At 40.7% G+C, this 22192-nt stretch overlaps 1 protein-coding gene across 1 annotated transcript in view; it reads right to left on the bottom strand.

Moving 5' to 3' along the window:
• Positions 1 to 22192, bottom strand: part of ABCC4 (ATP binding cassette subfamily C member 4 (PEL blood group)) — a 256979-nt gene that overhangs the window by 203993 nt on the left and 30794 nt on the right. Inside the window, exons 2-8 of the mRNA XM_083168791.1 lie at positions 19617 to 19727; positions 16793 to 16913; positions 10330 to 10551; positions 8634 to 8723; positions 6299 to 6462; positions 5257 to 5382; positions 2511 to 2760 (exon numbers count right to left, since the gene is read on the bottom strand). Of these exons, the coding sequence (XP_083024917.1) occupies positions 2511 to 2760; positions 5257 to 5382; positions 6299 to 6462; positions 8634 to 8723; positions 10330 to 10551; positions 16793 to 16913; positions 19617 to 19727 (1084 nt within the window). The remainder of the gene's footprint in view (positions 1 to 2510; positions 2761 to 5256; positions 5383 to 6298; positions 6463 to 8633; positions 8724 to 10329; positions 10552 to 16792; positions 16914 to 19616; positions 19728 to 22192) is intronic.

Below are 22192 nucleotides of genomic sequence, written 5' to 3'. Positions count from 1 at the left end.
CTGACCCCGAATCACCTAGCGTGATCCGGGTTCACTCCCTTTTTCCATTGTTTCTCAATAACCTGTTCTAGAAACAGATGGAGCGATACTGCCATTAGGATCTAAATTAGTTTTTTTTTTTTTTTTGTGGTTTTGTTTTGTTTAAGAACCGTTTCCTTTTGTGGTACAGGAAAAAATGCCAACTTGCTGAAAGTCGCTCAAAACAGCAGGTTTGAGTGGCTTTCAGCTCAAAGCCGCCCAGTGTGTATGCCCCGGCGATGAGTGATGATGCGAGCTCCCGCATCATCGCTGGGAAAGCCGCTCATCTGTTGGTTATACCAGCAGATGAACGGCTTTGAGTACGGCTTTGCATAGCACTGCGCTATGCTAAGCAGTCCTACTCCCCCTCCGTCGGTGCCGAGCAGGGGGAAAGCGTTTTTTTCCCCCCAGCAATGAATGCGATTATCCCTGTCCAAACACGCTGGGCATAGTCAACCAGTGTGTATGGACCTTAAGAGTAATGAACGATTTTTGTAAATGCAGTGCCAATTATAATCATATGAGAATCTCTGTGAGTGACATATGTCAGGCGGGCGCTATTTTTAAAATACATGCAAATTAAAAAGTTCATGGAAAGAAAGTGTATGGCACAATACTGTTTACATTAAGATGGCAAAAAACTTTAGTATCTACCTCATGCACATATAATTCTGATCATACCAGAAGGGGTAGATTTATTAGGCTTGGTGAAGTGATAAAGTATCTGTTTTTTATCACTGGCCAATCAGCTCCTACCTGAAATTTTTCAAACCAACCAACTTCACAGATAGGAGCTGATTGACCGGTGATAAAAACACAGACACTTTATCACTTCACCAAGCTTAATAAATCTACGCCAAAATACTTAATAAACATTATCATTTTCATGCTTTCTGTCATGGATAGTACCATGTAGCAGGACAGTATACTGTAGATGTTTTATAGCCATGGAATGTCTTATAGTGGTTTAGTGGAGAGGTTCCATTATTCTGGATAGTTATAGTTTGGACAGCTCCCACACAATCAGCATAGCCTTGCTAAAATACCTAATACAGTTTGCTTGCACAAATTGGCCCACATTAGTGATTTCAGCTGAAGACCTCATTAGTGACCTCATTAGTGACCTCATTATCGGGCTGCTCCCATCCTATGGAATGCCCTTCCACGCACATTAAGACTCTCCACCAGTCTCCAAACTTTCAAGCGTTCCATGAAAACTCACCTCTTCAGGCAAGCCTATCATATTTAAGTTCTACATGCATAACCCTCCGAGGCACTTATGTATTATATAGCTTCCCTTCTGGACTTGTAACTGCTATGCTATTACTGGTGCCTGTCCTTGTGTTTCCCCCCTATATCCCTATAGATTGTAAGCTTGCAGCAGGGCCCTCCTATCTCCAAGTCTGTCTGTTGTTACCCAGTTTGTCTTATCACTGTCTACTATTGTAAAGCGCAACGGAATCTGCTGCGCTATATGAGAAACTGTAAATAAATAAATAGTGATTTCAGCTGAAGTGGTCAACTAAAGTTTCCAGTTTTCTTCACTAATATTTGGTACTGAATAAGCAAGGAGCCATATCTCAGACAGATCTTTCAGGGAGAGTGTTAATTATTTCAGATATATCATATAATATAATCTGTACATTATTGTATTTATGCTGTCTTAAGGGATAACAAAGCAGAATAACAAACTTTTACTTCTATCCCTTTTCTAGGAGTCCTAGAATGTTACAATGCAAGATAGTGTTTCATTTGATTTAATAAAGCAATATGGCAGAGCATTATGGGGTCAATTCAATTAGTCGGAAACTGACGTTTGTCAGAAAACTACAGTTTCCGACTTTTATTTTTTAGTCGAATCAATGGATTCGATCAATCCAATCAATTTATTTATTATTCTAAAGCTCCAACATCTTCGAAAAAAAACATGAATTGGTGGAAATGCCACCAATGCACATGCTTTTGTCAGAAACTGGGCCAAATTGGACAGATTTTGGCCAGTTTCGGACAATCTCAATCCGACTTTAAAAAAGGAAGTCGGATTGAGGAGGTGAGGTGGGGAGGACGGCGCAGAGTGAGCAACAACCACCGCTGCTGCTGCTGCTCATCCGGCACCGTCCTCCCGATGCTAATGCTGCTGCTCACCTTGTACCAGCGCCGGGACCGGGTGAGCAGCAGCAGCCAAATTAGACAGTCTGATTAGGCTGGATCTGACTTTAATTGAATATACCGCTATATGTTTCACATGACTGGTCATCACAGGGCGTGTTTAATCTAATCCGTATCCACATAGGTGCGGTTTCCTGTTAAGACCCACATTCAAATTTTCCAACAGAACACACAAATTTCCCTGTTTTGTGCATTACTAGCCTATTCCATGGCCTTTATAAATGTACTTCTATAAATTAAGAATTCTGTTTAGGAATGTTTAAACAATATAAAAAAATGGAAGTATGGAATTCCAATAATAAATTAATGTATTGGCAACGTACCTTAATCCTCCTTATGCTGACTTTGGCCTCAGATACCCTCTCAACAGCTGAGGGGAAGAAGAGAGTGACAGTGAGTCTCACTGCACTATAAAGGGACACTGCAACAAACACTCGACTGGCAGAGATAACATTGCCAAGCAGAACATATGTGGTGAAAGTCACAAAAACGATAATTTTGCTTGCAACAAAGAAAGATGCCAAGTTCATTCCACGTAGATAAGAACTTAGAAGAACCTTCGATATCTCCTTCCTACAATAATAAAAAAACAAAAAACAAAACTAATGCCTTTACACCGTACAGTAATATAAAGCCAAAATGATGATTACATGCTCGGAAATAAATCCCTAATACTAACTGCAAACAAAAGGATTAAAATTCCTGGTAGGGAAAAAGAACATTTTTAAGATATGGTGTACTTTACCATAAACATACTGTAATCTCCAAACTATCCTTGGTGATAAATGCCTGCATGTCTCAGAGGGTCATGGTGGCCATGAAAAGTTTCTTCATAAAATACCACATCAATGCTTTCAAGTTAGGAGCCATTTTTAAATGATGGTAAAGTAATTACTGTTTGGTGCAGATAGACCAGGCTTTCCCAACCACGGTCCTCAAGGCACACCAACAGTGCAGGTTTTAGTGATATCCAGGCTTGAGCACAGGTGACTTAATTAGTATCTGAGTGATTCTGATTAAACCATCTGTGCTGAAGCCTGGATATCACTAAAACCTGCACTGTTGCTGTGCCTTGAGGACCGTGGTTGGGAAAGCCTGAGATAGACATAGCTGCAGACCAATAAGCCACCTGCCCATGACAAGCCATATCCTACAGAAAGAGCATGCCCTCCTTTCTTAGTAAATATTATTATTATAGTTTTATTTATAAGGCGCCACAAGTGTTTCGCAGCGCCGTACTGTAATACTCCGTAATTACTCAGGAGTCTAGTATTTTCAGGGGGAGTTACACCTTGCAACCACTTTTCAGGCATACTAGACTTAAAGTAAATGCTTAAAGGCCCATACACACTTGGTGACTTTGAGCTGAAAGCTGTTTAAAACAGCAAGTTATCATTGCCGGGAAAGCCGCTCATCTGCTGGTATTAGCAGCAGATGAGCGGCTTTGAGGACGGCTTTGCATATTGCTGTGCTATGCAAAGCCCCCCCACCTCACCCCACCACTGACGGCACCGGGCAGGCCTCTCAGTGTGTTTGCACTGAGCGGCTTTCACCCCAGCGATGCCAGCGGTCTTTGCTGTCCATACACGCTGGGCATAATCGCACAATGTGTTTGGACCTTAAGAAAGTATTGATTCTCTATTTTCCAATACTTTGGAGAACCATGCGATTTGACAGTAGAAAGTATTTAAGTCTGCTGTACTTAATTTGTTTATTAGAATAGAATAATAATTTATTGTCACTACAACATAAAAAAATGTACAGTGAAATTAACAAGGAAGAAAAGAAGAGAAGAAGGAAATACTCATATTCAACATTCATACATCACAATTCAAACACAAAATAACAGATGGGAAAAAACTGTTCCGCAACCGGCGAGTACGGCAACTCAAGCACCTGTAACGTTTCCCAGAGGGCAACAGGGAGAAAAGAGGGATGACTAGGGTCTAAAATGATTTTTTTAGCCTTTGCTTTCCCCCTTCTTAAAAAAATGTCTGCCATCCTAGGCAAAGGTTGACCAATGACCTTTTCAGCAGCCCAAACTATCCTATCTAGGGATCTACGATCAGAGCACTTTGAATTTCCATACCATACCGCAATGGCATAAGTCAACAGACTCCCGATTACGCAGCAGTAAAAGTCGTTGCTGAGCCTTTCCAACTGCCATTGCGGTATGTGTGGACCAGGACAGATCTTCCGAGAACGTAATGCCCAAAAATGTTGTATTTGTAACCCTCTCCACCTCTTCACTATTTAAAATCAACGGATTAATAGTCGACCTTCTTGATCTTCTAAAGTCAATAACCGCCTCCTTGGTCTTTTTACCATTTAGGAGATCGTTGATTTATATAGCACTTACAGTATGAAGTGCTAAAAATAGAAAGTTTTTAATCATTCACAAATCCCTGCCAGAGTGATGCTTAGGGGAAAATTTACTAAAGCTTCTAAAAATGAAAAGCGGTGATGTTTCCCATAGCAACCAATCAGATAAGGTCTATCATGTTCTAGGATGCAATACAAAAATGATTATGGCCATATTATTATTGGTCGCTATGGGCAACATCTACATTTTTCATTTTTAGAAACTTTAGTAAATGTACCTCTAAGAGTCTAAATTCTGTAGCACACAAACTTTCTACACTTTTGTACAGGCAAATTTATTAGCGGCTGATATGAGAGGTTCAGAAAATGCTGCAATCACCATCCACAGGCTTCCCTGAGCCAGAGAATGCATCCGAAGATGCAGCATCAGAGAAACACTGAACATCGTGTGCATGTTCTCAGTCATATTCTCAGATTTGCCTTTCTTAGTCATTTTTAGGTCAGGAACAGCAAATAAGGGAAAACCAGCATTTTGAATATACCAGACTTCCCAACCCAGGCAATGGGGATTGGTGAATTGTGACAATCTATTGCATATGTATGAAGACCTTAAGCAATAAGGGCAATAAAATCCCTGTTCACCCCAGAGTATTTTACTAAAGGAAAGGGTCAAATAAAAAATGACTAAAGAGAACAAACGGCAGAGAAGTTTCTCAGCAGACATTGCAAACAAATAACTGTACTTACTTCCTTATGTCATTGACCAGCTCTGTAAAGGAATGCTCCCAAGCATACATCTTTATTATCCTCATCCCAGATATTACTTCATTCATGGTCCGAATCCTGGTGTCTGTAAAAGCTGCTGTCTTGCTCCTAAGAGTAATCATTATTTAGACATAATTAAGTTCTAAAACTTAAAAAAAAGGCAAATGTCTAGTTACACCTATACAGGTTTAATCTATAGTTCCAAAATATCACCTCCCAGTGCCTTTTGACGCCACCTCTAAGTTATAAATGACATTCAGCTAGCGAAAATCTGTTTGAACCTTGCATGCTTATATATCCAAAATGTAAATACAGCTTGGTGGTGCCACTTCTTGCTACCCCTCAGCAAAGCAGGAAATTATATACTCGCACGTATAAAAGCTAAAAATATTATATAAAATAAATACATTAACCCCTTGAGTGGCGGGTTTTGCTGGGATACCAGGGCAGGTTTGTCCTGCCCCAGCAATACTCACCACTCAAGGGCAGCAGCCAGTCCCGACTGTCCCCCCCTGTCGCTCCCCCCCACCCCCTGTTCCTGACCTCCGCCCTCCTGCGCTCTTACGCCGGAGCTCCCCGCCATTATTCGCACTGCATCAGTTACCAGCTGTCAGGCCAAGCTAGGGGAGGTTTGGGGGCGGCTAGGGGGAACTCATGTGTCCGAACTCCCGAGCACTCCCGAGTCCCGCCCCATGGTCACTGATGCAATGCTAATTTCGGCGGGAGCAGTGGCAGGGGAGCAGCGGCATGCAAGCTCCGGCATATGATTGCCGGAATGCGGAGGTCAAGGGGGGAGCAACAGGAGGGGGGGAGCAATGGGAGTGTGCCCCTAGAGGTGATGCCACCAGGGGTGCACAGCTGGAGGCACCACTGTCACACACCTACCTGCTGGTGGTATGCTCAGAAATTTTCCAGGACAGCCCACGAGGCAGCACAGATGAGCCCAGAAAATTTCCCACCATACCATTGAAGTGGTTAAATAAACAAATAAAAAAAGGTAAAGCGTACCATCATAAAGTTTTACCTTAATGACGTAAATAATTTTCCAAGACAAGTTTGTAAAGGCATGAGGATAAACAGCACAGCTATACCCGCCATACATGATGGTCCAATCTCAATCCAGAGAAGCACAGTAACTGCAATGGCCTGCAGGGGTCCAGCCCATATATAGTGCAAGAAAATAGTTACCTGTTCAGAAAAACATTTCTTCATTAAACTCTACATGTGCACACACTAAAATAGAGGGTGGCTCTGCAGAGCTGTGGTGACAGAGATAGCAAAAACAAACTAAATAGAGCATTATGCTCTACACTACAGGTTCTCAAACTCGGTCGTCAGGACCCCACACAGTGCATGTCTCCTAACAGAATCACAAGTGAAATAATTAGCTCCACCTGTGGATCTTTTCAATTGTGTCAATGAGTAATGAATGCACCTGTCCACCAGCTGGGTGACCTGGAAAACAAGAACTGTGTGGGGTCCTGAGGACTGAGTTTGAGAACCCCTACTCTACACCTAAATGTGCACTAACTATCACAGAAGTAAGCAAAGTATTTGAATTGGGGTGCCATATGTACAACATGAAAAGCCAAACACCAACATCACATCACACATATACAAACACTACAAAATAAATATGAGTACTTCCTTGTCACTAGAAGCTAGTTTTCTCAGTTTACGTTGATAATTTGTAGCCAGAAGACAAAGACATGCTTCAGAAGTTTGTACTGCTATACTGCTGCAATCAGAACTATGGTGGGAAATTCAATTAACATTGGTATATGACTGCAACATCCACTGATCACTATCTAATTAGCTCTCAAAAGTTGTCCGTATCAGGGATTTTTTTTTCACCTTGTTCCCGGGGATCTCTACACTAAGCACAAATCACAGAGAAAGGGACTGCGGCACCATTTTCCCTGTGATTTCTGCTGCAGCACCGGCTGATGCAGGACATTGAATATTTAAGATATATGGGACATACTGTGTGGGACTTCATTTAAACAGGTAACATTGCTTAGGGGGCTATTGTGGTTGATTCACAAGGCTGGAAATTCACAGCCTTGAGAGTCCACCAAACCCCACCCAGCGAATGCCGGGCCGCCCACCCCCCTCACAGCATGTGTTTGCATACAGGGCCTGCGAATGGAAGTTTAACATAAACATCCATTCGCCGATCATCGAATGATGTGGAATGTGCACACATATCTAAGTGACTCTCACTGATTCGCGTACCCCCTTGGGAGGAGGTGGGAGAAATGTACAGAAATGACCCTGCGCATACGCCCACCATCGGTCCCCGTGCGAATGTTCTGGTCTGTGCTGATGGACCAGAATAACCCACATTATGTGCATGTATCAGACCGGTATTGTCACATTAACAGGGAAGTTCAGGTAAACTACTATGGCTGTGAGCAAAAATAGGCTATAAGTAAAGTATATTAGTTTAGTTGAATACTCTGACTGCTCGCCATCATAGCATTAAATTCACCCCATCGTGTCCGCATCTAAACCAGGCAAACTTTTTGGGATAGTCAGCAAGACTGAGGAATGGTCTGACAGCATGCAGAGGTCTAAATAAACAGTCAGAGCTTAGAAGAACATGCAGCAGTAAGGGTTAAACAGTTATGGTTACAGTAACAATTGAATATAGCAGTAGATTTGGTTCTCAGGAAACCAGTAAGGAGAAAGTGCTTAAGCAAATAATTTCAATCAAACTAACTCGAGTAAAAAAAAAAAAAAGAAGTGTGACATTTTGTGATTCCTGGACCTTAACCTTTATGTAAAGCTCATCCCTTCATGTAAAGTATATCCATGTACTATTTTGTTAGTTAAGGTATGATCCAAGATATCAGCAATACTCACTCTACCAGTTGCCTTCAAAAAGAAAGTAAGGTGACAAATCAAGCTCTTCTCGAAGCCTAGTGGATAGTTGGGGAAACCCTGCCCAGAACAGTGGCTCCAAGTTAAACCTCAGTGTGTTCAAACAGGGTGTACCCTACTGCTCGAAAGGGTTGGGTGATCCCGCCATTACTAAGATGTATCAACAGGGTGGTAAAATAACAGAATATGTTACCATTACCGATATATGGAGTGGTGTCCAATGTGAAATAAGTCTCTACTCATTACTTCTTTGGCAAAGTTAGTAAATAAACATGGCGCCAAAGACCTTACCCAATCCCCTAATTGCATGGCATATTCTGGAGGATGTTCTACAGACCCACAGAGGAACCAGAACTACACGAACAGTATGCAAGATTATAAGTGGTACAGAAACACTGTGATGAACAAGAAAATGTGAGATCCAGTGTATATAAAGCACAGCGAAATTACACATAACTTAAAAAAAAAGAAAATACCTGATCAAACTTATTGACATCATTAGACAAAAGATTTACTATTTGCCCTGTAGTGGTTTTTCCCATGGCTGTGTTACTAAGACGAAGAGCCTGAAAGATACAAGAAAACAGTCAGCCTGATCCAATCTAAATCACAGACAAAGCAGGCATGTAAAAGGAATAACATAATGCTAGAAAATTACACATTTTCTATATAAAAGAAAAAGCCCACAAAGTACACCCTTTCTCCTTTAAAAAAAATGTCAGAGTTCGGCGGACATCTTGCATTGCCGCTGAACTCAGGCAGCATTAAATTCTGCACTCACGCTATTTTGAGATATAGATAGGCAAAGCTATTCCTAGTATAAGCTATCCTGCATAGTAACTGCCGTATACCTGAACAAATCTCAGCAGCCGATCTTGGATTTTAAGGCCCCCATACACTACTGCCACTTATCTGAGCCTTAAGTCACATCGGATTTCCCTTGAACTCCCTCAGCAGCTCTCCAGGAGTCTTTTCATCCCATATTGTTCTTGATGTTCTATTTTTACAGTACATACGATTTATCTGATGGGCTGTACTACAGGGGCTGGCAAATATGGTTATATAAAGCAAATCGCATGCAATATAATCGCAGGTGCTAAAAGCAGCCAAGATGTGTACCCGACGCCTGCGATACTGGTAATCCTACAACCAGCAGGTCTGATTTCCAACTCTATGCCAACGGGACAATGCATCGATTTTGCCATTCATCATCCTATATTTCAGCCCGATCCGTCCAAATCGGATGAAAAGTGGTCAAATTACACTAGTGTACGGCCAAGCTTTAGCCACCTTGCACAAGTCGCAGCTTCTTAACTGGGTAACACAGCTGCTCTTATGAACCTTACTGTCGAACTGTCCACACTGGCAGAAGCCACCGCTATATTACACCTTTCAGTGGTTTACCAGGTTTGAGAGATAGCTCTGTGTGATGATGGAGCCAGCAGATTAGACTATTATTCTCCATATGTTTTATATTGTATATTCACATACTGGATTCGCATTGGGGTTTTGTGTGTACTTTGAACGCAACAAAAAACACCCTACCCAATTTCGCCGAAAGCTTAATGTTAGAAAAAATTAGTTTCACGGCGTTGAGGCATGCGACGTGCATATTATTTGCATGCAATGCGATTTAGCACATCCCCACCATCCACGTCAGCCCAAAGCTGCGAGCCCCGCGAGGGGATGTGGAAAACAAGCCCGAATCGTGGCGAGCGCCGCGAGGGGACTCCGACTATTTGACGTGTATTCCACGTGCACTTGCCACACTTTCTAAAATCAACTCCCCGCCGACGTGGATAGAGGGGGTATGAACAGGTCTGGAGGGCGCGTACCCCGTCTGCTCACCACACTTCGGGCTGACTATTTGCATACAATGCGATCCGGGGCAGTGGAGCCGTGAAATTACACAAGTATCGCAAATTTTTTTAATCTTTTATTTTCTTATACCTTTTTGGTATGCACATATGTATATACAAGTTAAAATTCCATCTGTATCCTATGTAATACACTATTTGTGACTCCCCTTGTTCTTATTTTCCATTTAATCATCTATTTCTAAAACTTCCCCAACATTGTTCACGATTATGGCCATTAAAACAATGACAGTACATAAATCACATCCTAGCAGTAATCGGACATAACAAAAATGCTTCAAAAATAAACTCTCACCTTATTATAAATCATATGACACATGGCCACACGAAGCTTCATGCCAGCTCGAAGAACGTGATAAAAAAAAATATGGTGGAAGAATGCCAAAAGCAAGGTACACACAGAGAGGGCAGCAGCGTTGATGTAGGCAGTTGCCAGGGCCGCATCACTATAATCACCATTCTCAAAATAACGGATAACATTTCCAAGAAAAAGTGGCTGGATTACTTTAACACTTTCCTAGAAGAGAGAAAAGGAACAGCTTCATTTGCAGTAAATAAAAAAATATATAGGGAAAGCTCAAACTTTATAAAACTAATACATAAGGCATTAATACATTTAGAACTCCAGCTACATGTAAAGTAAATTCCCTTAACAATGCACAGTCCAACACATGGTATCATGCGTGTGCCACAGCAGCATCAATGATGAAATGTATTAACATTGTAAAAAAAAAAAAACCTCACCTGGATTAGTCCCTAACTATAGTACCGATGGATGTCACAAATTGTTGGATCTATTTAACAATCAACCTACAGCAGTTGTATGTAAACACAGATCTTCCAGGCTGCATGGATATTTAAACCTTTAGTGGACTTGCAAGTGAATGTGTGATAACAGAAAAATGATTTTGCCGGGATACACCAATGAAAAGTTTCTATTACAAGTTAATACTATATTACACTGACAATTCATGAGTTTTACAAACTCCAATCTAAAATCCACAGTTACGTTATTGATACAACAACTATTATTAGTACACAATATTTATAAAAAGTTTGCATGGCTGTGTATTGATAAAATGAATATAATCCCAAAATGGCTCTATCTTTTTCAGACCCTCCCTGTAGCGGTTTCTGCCTCGTTCCTTAATAATATTCAAAAAGCCCTGGGACCTTATTCTGGTCCACATGCAATGTTGTGAAATTTGCAGCATTGCGTGTAGACTGCAGTCCCGCCCCCCCCCCCCCTCGCACCCGCTATCGATCCCCCGCACGGCTGCAAATGGATGACTTTCATAATCATCCATTTGCAGCCTTTGGTGCAATAGAAAAAATCATTCAAAGGTCAGCAACCATAGAATGATTTCTCCAACTCTCGCAGATCAGACCCCTCTATGGTGATTTGCGAGCGCCCTGTGCAGGAAGCAGATGGGCAGCTGACATCTGCTGACCACCCCCCCGCACCGCATCACTGGTTGATTTGCATGGGAACGCCCATGAAACACCGTGCATTCCCATGGGCTGCGCCCTCTGCCGCCAACCCATGCCCACCCCCACCCCCACTGCTAGGTGTGAGCGGGATGGTGAACATGTAGTCAGACGCATAACATTGGTCCCCTATGCAAACACACGGGACACAGAAGAAATTAGAATGAACTCCAGTGTAGACCCTCGCCCCCTTCCTGAGTTCTAACTTCATAATCAGACCCATGGGTAATGCCTACTGATTTTGCTTTACTTTTATGATTCCACCTTCATGTTGCTGTTTTACATACTTTTTTATATGGTTTTGTGGTCCCCCTCTCTGTTCTTCCCCTACCTTCCTTAATTTTCCAATATCCACCTGTCTTTTTCTTTTGCTTGCCAATGTACTTTAAATATGGTCAGTATTGGCTTTTGTTTCTATGTTTATTTCTCTTGGTTGACTACTTTAAATAAAGATTTTTATTTTTTAAAGCGTTTTCGAACCCTGTTTTTTTGTGTTGAAACTTTATTTCAGTTACTGATGTGTTGTATACATTACTGCCAGCTCCCACTACACTCAATAGGAGCGGACACATGCCCTTGAGTGTACCCTGAAAATTATAGACCGCTCAGCATTACATCCATTGTGGTGAAAATGTTAGAAGGAATAATAAGAGATAGTATACAAAATTTCTTAGAACAGGAGAAAGTGATAAGCAAGGCTCAGCATGGGTTAGTCAAAAAGAGATTATGTCAGACTAATTTAATTAGCTTCTATGAGGAAGTCAGTAAGGGGCTTGACTTAGGGAAATCTGTTAATATAATACTGCTTGATTTCGCGAAAGCTTTTGACACGGTGCCTCATAAAAGGTTATTAATTAAACTAGGTAATTTAGGGTTAGGGCAGTGGTTCCCAATCTTTATCCAATCACGGCGCCCTAGTGTATCAGACATTTTTTCGTGGCACCCCTAGGCAAAAACTTTCTTATTGAGTAATTTAGAAAAAAAAATTAAATTAAGTAAATTGGGGTCAGTTATTTTGGGACAGGATTCACTTCTGATTGTCCATATATTTTATGATTGTAAACCACCAGCACTGGTTTTGTCTATTATACTGACCATGAATACTTTAAATTGGTCCTGGGACCACCATCCCAGGGCACCCCTGCAAGTGCTCAGCAGCACCCCAGGGTGCCAGGGCACACAGTTTGGGAACCACTGGGTTAGGGGATAAAATTTGTAATTGGATTCAAAACTGGTTGCACAATCTGTGACAGAGTGGTGGTAAATGGCATACTCTCTAGCTGAGGTAAGGTCCAAAGTGACATATTGAGTAAAATTGCAATATTTGCGCATGACACACAATTGAGTAAGGAAATGAACTCAGGAGAGGATGTGGAAACACTACAAAGTGACTTAAGTAAACTGGAAAGGTGGGCAGAAAGGTGGAAAATGCAGTTTAACGTTGAAAAATGTGAAGTAATTTATTATGGGAACAAAAGTGAACAAGCTACTTATTGGCTAAATGGACTTATTATAGGGAATTCTGCTGTAGAGAAGGACTTGGGGGTCATCATAGATGAAAAATTGGGTAAGAGTGCACACTGCTCAAGTGCAGCAGCAAAATCAAACCGGACACTGGCATGCATTTAAAGGGGAATGGATTCAAGGGATGCCAATGTGATAGTGCCTCTTTACAAGGCATTGGTGAGACCACACTTGGAATATTGTGTTCAATTATGGGCACTGCATCTTAAAAAGGACTTAAATGAATTGGAACAGGTACAGAGAAGGGCAGCTACGCTTGTAAAAGGTCTTGAATCACTAGAATACAAAGATAGGTTAACCAGGCTGAATATGTTTTCACTTGAGAAACAGAGGTTGAGAGGTGATATGATGAGCATGTTCAAATACAGGATTGGGAATCTTATGGAACTGAGAGATGATTTGTTCACTAAAAGGCCTATACTTAGGACATGTTGGCATGTACTGAGGCTCGAGGAAAATAAATTCCATACTGAATTAAGAAGAGGATTCTTCACCATTAGAGCAATACAATTCTGGAACTCATTGCCGGTGGGGGTGATTACAGCAACTACTGTTAATGAATTTAAATCAAAACTGGATGCATTTTTGGCCACTAAGGGAATCCTATAGATATGACTTACTCAAGTCAAGATGGGTTGAACTCGATAGACTAACCTCTTTTTTCAGCCTTAATTACTACTGTATGTCACCATGTATGTTACTTGCTTCTGAAGTGACTACACAGTAGAAGCAAGTCCCGCTATACTGCAATCAGTGTGCTGCAATGCATATGCATTGTAGCAACACTAAGAGGTCACATCTATACCACATCCATGAAGAATGAGGATATTAATAATTATAGTTATTGTCAATGTTACTTAAAAAGTAGAGAGATTCACATAGTTCTACATCTACAGTACAATTTACTATCTAGCCTATTTTAGCATTTTTTGGGCTGGTCACATTTCATCATTTATATCTGTTTGAGTTGTAACATAATTCACTCATCCCTCTTCTTCACCTCCCACATTCATGCTGTTTCCCAATCCTGCAAAATCAGATCTTTTCTAATCCAGGATGCTATTATTCTTGCCTTTGCTATCACCCACTTTGACAACTGCAAACTCTTCCTATTTTTATTCCGTCTCCCCTTTTATTGTTATCTTGATACCCTGATTTTAACTCTCCTCTCCATTACTGGCTTGTCAACACCAACAGTGTAAACTGATCACCTTCAAAGCACTCAGGGATAAATTAATTAAGGGCCTAATTCAGCATGGATCGCTTATTAGAGAATTTGCAAATTAAGTGATTATGGATTGACTATAAATGTGAATAGATCGCAACCGTATTGTAGCCTCAATATTACTGACAGCAAGCTGGCGTTTTTTGGGTGAATATTTTCTAGGTGTGAGATTCTGAGATTCTTAGAAAGGTGATAACACAGCATCCAGTCAGCTGGCCTGAACTTGACCATTAGGAGCTGAGTGGCTGCTGCATTATCACCGGACACTTTATTCCTCCACCAGGCTTAATACACCCCCTGCTCCTAAATCCCAAACCTCCTAGAAAGTTCAATATCTCAATATGCTCTCAACTTTTCATCTGATTTTGCAGTGCTCCTGACCAATTACCTCCAGCTAATCCCACATCCAAGACTCTGCCAATGCAGCTCTCCCTCTTGTGGAACTCAAATCCAAGCCCTGTCCCGTTCTCCATCGGCTTGCAGTCTTTACAAATGTGCCCAGAAAATGCACCTGTTCATTAAACCTTACTAGCCCTCCACACAATTTTATTTTACAGAGGCAGATATATTCAGCCTGGTGAAGTGATAAATTGGAAGGTGATTATCACTTCACCAGACTTAAAACATATGCCCCACAATTCTCAGTTTACCTCTATTCTCTTACCTGTTTACCCTCCACACTAATGGTTCTCAACCTGCACTGTCACTAACATGAGTAGATTCACTAACGGTTCTCCAGGATACAGAGACATGAGAGAAGACACTGAGGGGCAGATTGCATGTGAGGTCCTAACTTTCTATGGAGTAGATTTATTCAGCTCGTTGAAGTGATAAAGTGTCTGGTTTTTATCACTGGCCAATCAGCTCCTACCTGTAATTTTTCAAACCAAGTCTGTAACTTCACAGTTAGGAGCAGATTGGCCGGTGATAAAAACCAGACACTATCACTTCACCAAGCTTAATAAATCTGCCCCTATATATTAATAATAAAGGATTGTCCTGATGGGAGATTATATATCAGTGAAGCGGGCTTAATTGACGTGGTATAAGGTGGGACCATATGATTAATTAACAAAACTCAACCATCACTTTCTTGTAAATGCACACTTGTAATAGAAGAAATATATTATATTTCCCCCCTTGTATTCTAATAGAAGAAGCATACACAAGAGATTGTTTAAATGGGACAATATATTTTTTAAATGAAAACAAAAGTTGTTGGTGACTTATGCCCCTTTCAGACCGCACTTTTAAAACGGTAAATTGCCGTTTTTTTACCGTTTTAAAACGGTAATGTGTGCGGTCTGAAAGGTCCAGTCCCACTTAACCGGTTAGAAAATGCAGTTTTTTCTAACCGGTTAAAATGCAGGGTCCTACCCGTTTCTGAACCGGTATTTTAGCGCAAAAATCGGCTCAGAAACGGTATTTAGGACCCAGCCAATGAGCTGGGTCCTAAATTCAGCACAGTGAATACTTAATGAGCGCTCATGAAGTATTCACAGCACTGGAGCCCCCCCCGCGCGTGTCGACACCCCCCGCGCGCGTGTCGACGCCCCCCGCGTGTCGACCCCCCCCGCGTGTCGGCGCCCCCCCCCCCCCCCCCCCCCCGTGTCGACTTACCCCGTGCCGGTATCTCCGTTGTGGTTCCCGGCACTGCAGCTCAGTATGCTCGGAAAGCACTTATGAAAAAAGTGTCTTTCAGAAAATGGCTGCCCCCCATACGGAAGACAGTTTTTTTAAACAGGGTTTCCTATGGGGCAGCCATTTTCTGGAAGACACTTTTTTCATAAGTGCTTTCCGAGCATACTGAGCTGCAGTCCACAACGGAGGTACCGGCACGGGGTAAGTCGACACCGGGGGGGGGGGGGGGGGGCGCCGACACGCGGGGTGGGGTGGGGGGGCGTCGACACGCGCGGGGCGTCGACATGCGCGGGGGCGTCGACATGCTCTCGGTCGACACGCGAGGGGGGGGGGGGGAGCTGCACGGAGGGGAGGGCTGAAGGCTGCACTGGCTTTGACCCTGTATTTGGAAAGTTTCCAAAAACGGGTCTGCCAGTGTCAAAAAATCGGCACTTAAACGGTAATATACCGTTTAAGTGCTGCGGTGTGAAAGGGGTTTTATCTGGCAGACCCGTTTTTGGAAACGTTTCCAAATACAGGGTCAAAGCCAGTTATGCGGTCTGAAAGCAGCATTATTCACTCATGTAAAAGCATATCAGTTTTCTACACTGTAACACGGATTTAGTTAATAAATTAGGAAGTGTGTAAACAGGTCAAAAATATTTATTTGTTAGTTAACTTCTTTTGCTTGTCTTTGAGAAAGAAGCCTATTGTTTTAAAACCACAACAGACACAGTGCCAACATTTTTCTTATTAAATTTAAAATGTCTTAAAAAATGTATCCTAGACTTGCCAACTAACATTATCCTAAGTTCAGAGTACAAACTGTACAATTGCTGTCCATTCAAATGTGCCTACGGAGTTTCAGCTGTTGGTGTAGCAATGTTCCTTAAAAGCTTACCTCAATGAAAGTAAAAAATCCTAGGTAAGAGTAGGATTTCCAGTGACAACGTACAATAGCTTTCGTTAAATGTGGTGTGCGTGATTGTTGTGCAGCTTCTTCTATTTCTTGGTCCCAGTACCTAGACAATATAAACCACATATGCATAACATACAATACTGCTTTACAAAACTGTACCAATCTATTTTTTGCAATAAATGGTTTACCTTTACAGAAAAATACTATGAAAACGAATGAGTGACTGAGAATTGGTACCTGTATGTCATATTTGCAATGCATGCAAAACCAAAAAAAAAAAAGATTTTAACCTTAGAGCAAAGAAATACAGTAGATTATGTGGTGTCGATGGAGTGGTCCTCTTAGTTGTGACATGCCCAGTTGTGACCCAGCGATTTTTTTTTCCTATTGTGGAAGTAGTTTAATGGCAAAATCCAATAACATAAGTATGTTATTACAAGTCACATGCAATTTAGTGTAGAAGCAGTCTAGAATATGATATTTTGTTGATTAAAGCATGCACAGCTTAGTAAAATATATATTTAGCGAGAGTGCATGGCACCACTTGCCTGAGCCACTGAAAAAAATCACCCAAAAAGTAAATTGTAGCGCCTCCCGTTACATGCCCAAGACCACAATGACTGGATGAGGGAAGCCCTGCCTCTGCATAGATGTTGGACATTCAAGACCAGGCTCAAAAAATAAAGTTACCCACTGAAGTTGCTGCAAGCCAACCATTACCAGAAGCCACAGCCTTTCCCTGAGGACATTGGTTGAACAACACAAAATGTTAGATATTGAATTATTAGTGGAAACCAGTGACTTTTCCAGTACTCATTAGAGTCACAGTCAGCTAGTGTGTGCAAATCCTTTTCTGATAAGCAGGCGGATGAAACACAGACATAGTGTACTTGTGAAATGCACATACATTTCTCGGCAGACAATATGTTTCTTACTGCACAAGATGGAACTACCGTATATTTATGATTACTTGATGATGCACATTTTTCCATCAACTCTAAAGTGCTTAGTAATCTTCTCCCAAGTTTCCTCACAAAAGGAAATATGGTACTCTGATAGCAATCTAACTCCGGAAACAACCTGAAATTGTTAACCGTAATTGTGAACAAGAAAAAGAGGAAGAACAATAGTGTACAGATATGCTGCAGTGCCATTACTAGGGTTATGGGGAAAGCTGTCGTATGTCCTTAATAAAACACTAGTCATAACTTCCTGGACAGCAGTCTAAAGGCAATAAACTGGAAGTATCAGTTTATGTATTTATTATCCCACAGCTAGTTAATACAAGCCGCCCAGAGCCCTGTATTATTAAAAATCACAGCAACAAAATGAATGTAAAATACAGGGCATATTAATAAATGCCAGGTTATATAAAGGATTCAAAATAATACTCAATATTTAGGAAAACCAATATGCAAGGCATAGCAAGCTTAATAAATTCTAAATTACTGTAAAATTACTATAATGCTCTAATAAAAGTGAATACACTTTAGGGGGGGAAAAAAAGGGCCAACTTAAATTTATCTTATTGTAACAATTACCTTTTTATTTCATTTGTAAAAAAGAGCAACTTTTTTTGCAGTCCTATTTACAGGTAACTACCTCACATGCATTACTACAAACACATACTGCATAATATCATGAAGATGGGGTATTCAATGTTGGGTCACGGTTGTCAAGCTGATCCGTCAGCCATGACCCTGTCCTGTTCTCGGTCTGCTCGACCAAGAATTTACAGGTGGGATTCAATGTCCCGTCTGCCGCGGGATGAGAAGGGGGAGTGGTAGCGAGCTGTGGCCGGGAATCGGCAAGCTACAGCTGGGAGCTTGCCAGAACGAGTCTGACTGCTTGTGAAGTCGGGCTTGTTCTGCTGAGATCCCCTGTTTAATGCTGTCAGGGAAGACAGCATTGAATAGGGCCCCGCAGCCATCTCCCCCGTCGGGAGATGGCTGTGGGAGATTGAATACCCCCCTATAATATAACCAATACTACATCAAAAATCATAAAAGTTTACAAACAACAAGGTGCAAATGTACATGGAAATGGGTATGAAAATTAGATTTCTCTAGAGTACGCCACATTGAAGCTGATCACCACACTCCACTTGAAAGCACTTGGAATATCTACATCCAGATTATAAGGACGTTTTCTAGAGAAATCTGATTTTCGTGCTCCTTTTCATGTACATTTGCGCCTTGATATTTGTGAGCGGGAACAATTTTGATTTGCTGGTATATGTGGTCACATTTGTAGAAACAGTTATACTCTCCTAGGCAGCAGTGTGCCATCCAGGTCCAAGACCCCTATATAAAACATTTCTACACTATAACCAATGTAGTGAAGATCCCCGAGACCTTTTACTTACATCCCTATTTTAATCGGAAATTACTATATTATTTATATTAGAACAATGTTATCTGAACAGAAGACTGGAATTTGTATTTTATACAAGAATACTATGTAGAATTCTTATGTATTCTATATGCATTTCTAAATAGGTCTTAATTTAATATCCAGCTAGAGACTTTGGCCTCAGTACCAGGGGAAGCTATATATTTATACATGATTCTCAAGATGTTAAATCAGGAAGCAGAACACTAAACAGAGGATCGCCAAAGAATAGGTTTGGTAAATTACCTGAAATAACCAAATTAAGAAAAAATTATATTTAATATACATATTCAACACAAATTCCAAATACTTAGTCAATTCTATGCAATTACTATAAGTATTAAAGAAAGAGAGAGATGTGAAAATATTAATATGTTAGGAATATAATCATATTATATCATTACAAGTTCCTTACGATTGAAGCTCATTCCCAAGATACTCAGAGCTGTCCTCCGGGAGCACATTATACATATCATCTTCTTCTAGCTTCCGTTTGTGACCAAGAAGAAATAAAGAATTCAGCCAACTGAAAATATAAAATTAAAAAACCACCATTACTACACGACTATATTAAATAAAAACGATGCAGGCTGCAGTTCCCCTCTAGTAAAAAAAGGAGAGATGCGCTTAGGCACCCATGTGTTGGTTCTGAATGATCAAGAACATTCGTTTCCAGTGTGGAATGGGACCTGAATTTCCGATGGAGTAACTTACATAAAATCCAATTAGTTTTTCAGATCCAAAAACTGAACTTAGGGTAGATGGAAATTGGATTCTTGGAATCCCAAAACTCAGTTTTGTCCAGTTTTCAGCAAAATCAAAACACTAATTTCTAGTAAAAATGTAACTTAAATAGAATAACTTTTAATTGCGAGTTTTAAAAAGCAGTAAAAAAAAAAATACCTGTAGAGACTGACGCATCAGTGAAATTGAATGAACAATGTGTAATGGGGTGTACACACGGGCTGACCCGGCAGCCGACAATACCGATTCGATATCTATGGCCGACGGGACCATACAGGACCTTGTTGAGATGAGATACACTGAATACGCACTGCCTACATAAGGTAATCATCCAGTCATCTGTTGAGAAATCCATGTGAATGTCCTCTATGTGCACTGGCATTCACTGCTCCTTATGAATGAGTTTTGAATATTGGAAACCTACAGTATTTTAGCACAAGGATTTACAGCATTGTTCTATAGGTTTAAGAATACATGGTGAGACAAGTGGTGTTAAGGTGCATACACACTGTACAATTTTTTTGACCAATTTGGTTGAAAGACATTTCCATTGAACCCAGTGTCCTGGATGAAAGATGTTGACAAAAGATATTGTTAACAAACAAACGATGAATGATGATACGCATACCCGCCAGTTGTTCATCAAGATTGTTTGTCAACTGTGCATGCAGCTCAATTTGAATATCTTTCAAAAAGAGCCTATAAACTGTAGCTAGATCTTTCTTCTTTCGTCTGTCGTCAATATCTTTTTTTTTTTTTTTCATTTATACAAATTTTATTAATGAAAAGTCATTGAATACAAGTACGTAGTACAATTTTCTTGTAAGCTTAAATTCAATAGAAATGTTGAGGGCATTCTGTTAAATATAACATCAAAATATCTAAAGCATTTCTGAAAATAACAGTTTGCTTTTTTTTTTTTCTATAAAGAGACATATTATCTTCATACATATCAGATAGACAATTCATTACATTTTTTAATTAAAAATTATATTAAGACGAAAAGAATAGTAAAGAAGTGGAATGGAAAGGAAATATCTTTAGTTGACATCTTTAGTCCAGGACACTGGGTTCAATGGAAATGTCTTTCAACCAAATTGGTCAAAAAAATTGTACAGTGTGTATGCACCCTTACTGGGGTCAGTTCCACCTGATGTGACAAACCACTGCTCCCAACACAAAGGGGTGCAGTCTTGTGCCCTAACCTCATTTTCAGATCTCTTGGATAGTACCCAGCATATCCAGAGATCCCTTGGAGGCTGACACCTGGGTGCTGCATGCACCACCGGTGATGCCACCAAGACAGACAGGGATGTAATGGGGCCATAAATCAGTCCTAGCATGTGAGAGTGTGCACAACAAGGGATGCGTGCCACGAGTAGGGTGACCTGGTCATTTGTCAGAAGTGCCAGATGGCCAGTCCGGACCTGGACAAGACAAACAGATACAGTTAATAAAAATACTTTGTGAAATGTACTGTATACTTTTATTGTGAATTATATTTACTATGTTGGTTCCCAAAGAAAGTAGGACAGACCTGTCATCCTGCAAGCTCATTTAGGAGCAATATTTATTTATTTTAAAAGTCAGTGAAAATGTGTAAGTATTCCCGGTAGCATGTTCTGAATTAAGTATGTTGTAGACAAGCACTTTACAAAACTACATAATAGTGTAAAGGGGGTACCGTGCTTATAAAACACAGCACACCCAGTGGGTCTGTGTTGATTGTATTTGGATTTAACACAAAATATATACTTGTTGGCAGGGCAAAGCAAGAGTAGGATGAATGAAGCCCTTCATAGGTCTAGCTTCCTGAAGGTTTACTGTGTGGCCTTTACACAATAGTCATATTTCTGAATCTAATTTACAAGACTCAGGGATATTACAGTTGAAGGATTGTGGCAAACTCCATAGTATGGTATATTTTTACACATAATAGAACTACTGTACATGAATTAATCATCATACCAATAACTGTACCATTAAGGTTCACAAAATACAGTAGGCAAAAATGTTTTGAACACACTGGTATCAAAGTTGAAAACACACAGGTATTAAAAGGATTACTTAACCATTTGAGTGCCAACATCTGTGAGAGATGTGCAAAATACCTGCTAAAAATAATTGCGTCATTCTGATTTGTTATATAAATTCAAATAAAACAGGTCATGTAAAAAAAAAAAAGGGGACTTGTTTAGTTTCACGGCGGCAACGGCCGTGCGTCTGAGTCTCCTTGCGGGGCTCGCT

Source organism: Crinia signifera, chromosome 2 (genome assembly GCF_055691185.1).
Source record: "Crinia signifera chromosome 2, ASM5569118v1, whole genome shotgun sequence".
NCBI lineage: Eukaryota > Metazoa > Chordata > Amphibia > Anura > Myobatrachidae > Crinia > Crinia signifera.
Note: the sequence above shows the minus strand (reverse complement) of the source record. Positions and strands in the feature narration are given on the sequence as shown.